At 37.9% G+C, this 6,388-nt stretch overlaps 1 protein-coding gene across 4 annotated transcripts in view; it reads right to left on the reverse strand.

Annotated features, from left to right (window-relative positions):
- Window positions 1–6,388, reverse strand: part of CPED1 (cadherin like and PC-esterase domain containing 1) — a 143,537-nt gene that overhangs the window by 96,072 nt on the left and 41,077 nt on the right. For all 4 annotated transcript variants that reach the window (XM_010706395.3, XM_019612394.2, XM_019612395.2 and 1 more), the window contains exon 6: window positions 817–973. In XM_010706395.3, coding sequence (XP_010704697.1) covers window positions 817–973 — 157 coding nt within the window. The remainder of the gene's footprint in view (window positions 1–816; window positions 974–6,388) is intronic.

The raw sequence follows: 6,388 nt of genomic DNA on the forward strand, positions 1-6,388 counted from the left end.
AAAAAAAAAAAATCAGCTGTAGAAACAGGGGGAAAAAAAACCAACAAACAGGGAAAAATCAGTTCTCTAAGATCTCATTACATAGGCAAACTTGAGCTATTCTAGGGAATATTCAGAAGTGTGGTTCTTACTCCACTAAAATCTCTGAATATCAATCTACTTCATAGCAAATGCCATGAGAGAATGAGTACAAATTATTGTCTTTAAGACTATAACTTGTGGCAAAAGAGGGATTTCACAATCTCCTCCCATTTACATGTAATCTTTATCAAGACATAGCTTCTTCAGGCCTCAGATTTTCCACTTATTGAAGATATTCTAATAATATCTATGTTAAACAGGCATTTTTCTTCCCCCACAGAACAGTAGGACCACTGACCACAAAATCTGTGTGGTCCTGGAATACAGGAAACTACATTTGGACAGCCAGTTCTAAAATATATTTTAGTTCTTCATTTAACAGAAAGCCTCTGTGCAAAAGACTATGTGTGTGTGCCTGGAATAGGGATCAGAAAGGGATGGGAACAGGAAACAGCTCAGCCACCATGAGATCTAAGTATTCAGAGGTGACTCTGGATCTATATTTATTTATCTAGGAGTCTAAAGGCTATCAACATGAAGGCTTAGTTGTTCATACACAAAGCACGTGTAAGACCGGCTAATGCAGAAACAAACATGCAAGTATAAAAAATAGAACACATCTAAGTGCTCCATCTGCTGTGGTCTCCATTTTCTCTCCATTCTGTGTCCCTGACTCCCAGCAAAATGCATTATGAAACACATATAATTTCTGGGGGTAAGGTATCATTAGCTTACAGCTGTGCTCCATTGGTTTGGCTCCATAAGTACTGCAGATGGGCAATGTGTTTCTTGACATTGTTTTTGCCGCCGTGGGTGATGTTGCTTGCAGTGTTGTCCCCCGACAGCCCGTGCCAACTGGAGCATCCTGGGGTGGCAATTGAGAGCTGCATGTCTAAAAAGTACAAAGGGAATGAGAAGGAAAGGCCACTGAAAATGCTGGTCATCTCCTGCTGTTAGGGAAAAAAAAAAATGAGTAACAAACAACAGGTAGAGAGGAGCTAACAGAATCATCTGAAAATAACAAATACTTAGACCATATCCTTTTTGGAACTGCTAGCAGAGAGCTTTGCGTCCACAAAGCACCTCCTTTCAGGGGCAAGCTCATTAGCTTAGCTGCTGTTGTCCCTTTATATGAGTGCATGAGTGCTACACAAAAAAAACCCATACCATTCCTTTTACTTCTAAATACAAGTTATTTATTTCTAAATATAGAAGACCAAAACCTGCTTTTCTCCCACAGTCCTAACTACGACTAATTTGAATGAGAAATGTATTTGTTTGAGAACCAACAGACTTCGCCCCAATGATCAGGCAGCTCAGGAGACAACAATGTACCTATGTTTCCATGCTGACAGCCAGGGCTACCTTTTGTGGTTCCTGGGATCTATGTCAGGTTTTGTTTTCCAGCTGAATGCAATGGAGCAGGACTGACGTACCGGAGCCCTCAAGATTACAGAGGCATGTGAATATTAATAGTAATCAAAATATTGTGATGTGATGTCAATGGATGGTATGTATCTTTTATTCTTACTGTGCTTATAAAAAGGCACATAACTCTTATGTCATTATTTCATGCAGGGTAGTTTCCATTAATACTAACTCACATCACTTTTAGATATTTCATATTCGTAAGTAATAGTCAGGGAAAAATCAAGCTATACACACTATTCCCAAACCTCGTCATTTATCTTTTTAATGACACACGGCATTGTGCTAATGCTGTGAAGATATTGGTATAGCTTCTCTCTTAATGTCCACATTCTCCAGTGCATATGAAATGAAAAGAAAAAATGAACTTGTATTCCTGATGATGAGCTGTGAGCAGCCATTCAAGGAAAAGGATTTTTTTTTTTTTCATGCAGTTCCTGTTAAAATGACATCTTGATTGTTTATGTTCATCAGCTGTTCATCAGATCAGCTCCATTCAGCCTTCCAGCCCTAAGTGGATCTAAAATTAATCTTGTCCTTTGCCTTACATGCACCATTTAGCAGGGTAAAGGCTTCACTAATAAAAAAACAGGCACTTATTAATATAGCACCTCATGTTCAGATTATATTCTCATCAACATCTTTGTGTTATGCTATGCATTATAACTGAGTTGGACTTTGTAAGTGCCTACCTGTCTGCTGATGGTGCATAGATAAAACAGGCTACTGTCTGCCTACTTGCCTATGAGGAATGAGCCAGTAAATTCCCATTAAGTGATTTATTTAGCAGACTTGCTTCTAAACATGCACAGGGAGAGAATCAGCTAACCAAGTGCTTTTGCTTTCCATGCCCATTCTGTGCAGAAATAACAGCATTTCACTATGGCAATTTCTACCCTATAAAGAGACTATGATGTTCCACCACAGTAATTTTCAGTTATTTATTTGCAAGTGCAAATAACTCCCACATTTTCATCACACAGTTTTGCTGTTCAGCCAAAACTAGAACTATAAAAGCAAGTACACATCTTCCACAATGCATGGCTGGCTTCAAAGATCCTTTTCTGATGTTTCCTCACATTGGCAAAGAAGACACAGCTCCTCTAGGAGCCATGCCCTGATCCCCTATGTCGTGATCCTGTCGTACATCCATCAGAAACAGCTCAGAACAGATTCCAGAATGCAAATCTCACGCCTATGCCTCCAATCAGCAAGACAGGGGTCTACTGACCACAAGCAGTAACAAAGGAACACAAAATCCAGTCAAGTCTGTCACAGCAATCCAAATATTCCTTGTCAATACTGCAGAAAAGAGAGAGACATATTGTTCTACTGAGACAGCTACAGGCCTGCAGCTGAAAGGAGGCAGAACTGTGGTACGAGACCAAGCTCCCTATAGCATACTCAGATTAAGCCATAGCTATGTAACGAAATTAAGAGAACCGTAGAAAGGACAATCTCTCACCAAATTATCTGAAAACCCAATTTTGCCAAAGACGTACATTTTTCTGCAATTTTTTTAGTTAAAATGACAGAGATGTTGAGAGAGCATGATTTTTGAAATGCAGTTTTCTTTTTTAAAAGAAAGCCAATATTTCACTGAAAATAAGAACAGGGCAGAGGAGAAGGGTTGTTCAGCTTGTTCAGTTGCTCAAGAGAAAAGAGAGTATATTTTCCTTTTTAAAGTATTGTTTTAATTGTGTTACTAAGGAAACAAGTAGCCAGTATAGTATTAACTCACAAAACAGAAATCAAAAATAATGAGATGAGGCTTTTACTTTATCCTGTTTAAATTTATCCCTTTAAAATCAGAATTTTAGCTGTTAGCGGAACTTGTCAAATTACTATGACATTAATTTATTTTTTACTACCCAGTGAAGCTTTTACTGTAGCAGTTCATAATAAAAATGGATAAAGACGGATGAAACAAGTGTCCTAGAATTATCATAACCATTGGGGAGAAGCTCCTTAGGTTTGCCATAAATCACTGTAAAATGCCTTGACATAAGACAAAAGACGGAATCTTGCCATTTCTCAAAACAGAGAAGGTTAAGAAAATTCAGGACATAGATTATTACTGAGATCTAAAAGTGGGACAATGGTCCTAAATTATTCCACATTCTGCAGACCATCCTGTTTGTATGGTATCTTAAGCATGTCTATTGGGTTTCTGTTACCACCCACCTGGGAGGAAGCTCATTACAAAGGGGCTGGAAGAAGAAGAAAGGAAGTGAGAATCTCATGAGGCACTTGCTCCTTGAGATGATAAATGATAGTACACCACCAGGCAGAGCTAATGAGGGAGTGACAGCTCCTTAATTTGTATATCTTCTTGTAACCAATGAATATCATTATCCTAATAATAAAAAGTCATCAGTAGCAGTGAACACTCAGATGCATCAGTTCTCATGGCAACTCTTATTACTCTTGCTACTGCTAAGAAGCAGTAACAGTGTTTGTTGGAGTTGTGAATTTGTTAATCAACATTATCATCAATGAAAATTAGCCTGCAATGCCTTTACCGTTTGTGGTAATTGACACATTTTTCCATCTTGAAATCACTCAACAAGCTGTTATTAATTAACCAGTCCTTTCAAGGATGGTAAATAACCAACATTTTTAACAACAACATTTTATAGTAGAAATGAGAGAAGCTCAGCAGTTGTGTCAGCCAGCTTGGGAAACCAAATTAGAAATTACTTGAGTCCCGGCATTGTAGTCTCCTGTCCAGATTACTTTTTCTTTTTTCAGATTACATTTTCCTTTCCTAAAAGCACAGGCTTTTAAGATCAAAAGAAGAAGAAAAGTCAAGTGCCAAAGTACATTTTGCTGCTGCCATTTCTGATGATCTAATTTAAGCAAAGGACTTAAAATCAGACACCCACTTTCACTTTGAAAAAAAATTAAAAAAATCACTGGAATTCTGGCTTGAAGAAGGCTTTTATCCTGATATCTCTGAAATAGTTACACTGAAGACAATTGCCAAACAGTACCATTTAACAAATCTCAACCTTAAAAGTCTCTTCTCAGTCTATCCGGAGTGTTCTCTGTCCATTTCAATGGGTAAAGAAGCCACTACAAATTCTTAGCTGAATTCACACATTAGCCCTCTAACCACAGCAATGGGTAAAACATAGATCTGAGCTGGAAAACATCTGGGCAGCATATGTGAACAAGAGGTATAAGAACCACCAAAGCAAGTCAACACCTCTAGATCAAAAAAATTAAGTGCCCTTTTGTTAGATGAACTGGTGGTAGGTTTTGTTCTGTCACCCGCAATCTCTCAAAGTACCAGAAAAAACAGATCAGATGACAGTGACAGCAACTACATTGGTATCTAATGAGGCCTTTCAAACAGTTTACACAGCTATGATTTCTTGCTCCCTCTCCCCCATTTCCGGCTCCCAGGTTATTCACTTGTCTTTGGCTCACATTTCTGGAGTGTAAATGAGATTCAACTCATGTGCAATAACGAATAGCTGATTTAAGAGTTACAGCATGTGGCTGAGCAAAAGGTTTACCAAAGGCTAAAAGTACTATTGGATAAATTGAGACCTCCTGGTACCCAACCAGGTCATTGTTTACCTGACCTGGTAAATGGCCATGTGTACAGATGACAGATGGTATGCATAGGTCAGTCTGGACGTGTGGTGATCTGCAAACGTAATGGATTCAATAGCAGAAGATCCCAGTGGCTGAACTACAAGTTCTCCGGTTGAACTAAGTGACCAGCCCTTAACTGAAAGAAAAAGTAAGCAGGATGAACAAGAATGTGCCCTGCTCTTTATCCTTTCTTTTATAAAATTCTTTGATATTACAAGAAGGGTTATGATATGGTTTTCTTTGTTAAATTTTTTAGTTTGCTCAAGATCAAAGAGGCTATATTTTATACACTCAGAAAAGAAAAAAAAAAAAGAAAGAAAAAAAAACAGCAAAAATCATTGTCTTTGTGGGAAAAAAAAGGTAATTTTGTTTCTAAAGTGCCCAACAACTGCTAGATATATTAGAAACATTTCAAGAGCAATTGAGTGACCTTGAAAGTCCATGGTTGTGTAATGAAGCGCAAGGCTATAGATGGGATGAAACATGTAGAAAGTGCTGTGTTTTGTTCTGAAAACATCAGATCATTAATTTATTTCATACAGGACATTGTAAGCTCAGCACATTAATATTTGCAGTCTTCATCCAGTTGCTTTTCTTTTAAGCAGAAAAACATCACAACTTTAGAACACAAAAGGACACGAATCCTGGATGTATATGGGAGACTTTCCATCTGAAATCTTCTGAACACGTTCCTCAGTTTTCATAATGGCAATCTGTTTCTAACAGGATCTTGAATTTTGTGACACAGGAAAAGAAGAAGTAATAATAGTTACCCCTGTTATTTTCAGCATTTTTTTTGATACAGTGCAATATTCAGAAAGGACCAATAACAGGTCATTTCTGCTTGCCTCTCAGCTTTGCTCTCTGACATGACTTCTCAGTGAGTTAGAATGACTTCATATTGCTTTCTGTGCTGGGATCATCCATCTGTTTGACTGGTGTGGGCTGTTGGAGATCAAAGAGTCAGCAAACGGCATTGCTACAAACTGTTCCTCTTCTGGTATTTACAGCTGGGATCTTTTCCAAGCTTTATAGGTTGCTAAAGTGTGTTAAACAGCTGCAAAGACTACTTTGCATCAGGAGATGCTTAAAAAGTATTCAGAGTCTTAGGCAGACTCCTGAGCACATGCACAGGTAAGGCATTTTAATCAAAGCCCATTCTATAGTTCTTTTTGTTCAGCCATGTATAGCAACCTGCTCTAATCTATGTAACCATGAAAGCAATGACTATTAAAAGTGCTTCTTTTTTTTTCTTTTTCTTTTTCTTTTTTTTTTT

This window comes from Meleagris gallopavo, chromosome 1, assembly GCF_000146605.3.
Source record: "Meleagris gallopavo isolate NT-WF06-2002-E0010 breed Aviagen turkey brand Nicholas breeding stock chromosome 1, Turkey_5.1, whole genome shotgun sequence".
Taxonomy (NCBI): domain Eukaryota; kingdom Metazoa; phylum Chordata; class Aves; order Galliformes; family Phasianidae; genus Meleagris; species Meleagris gallopavo.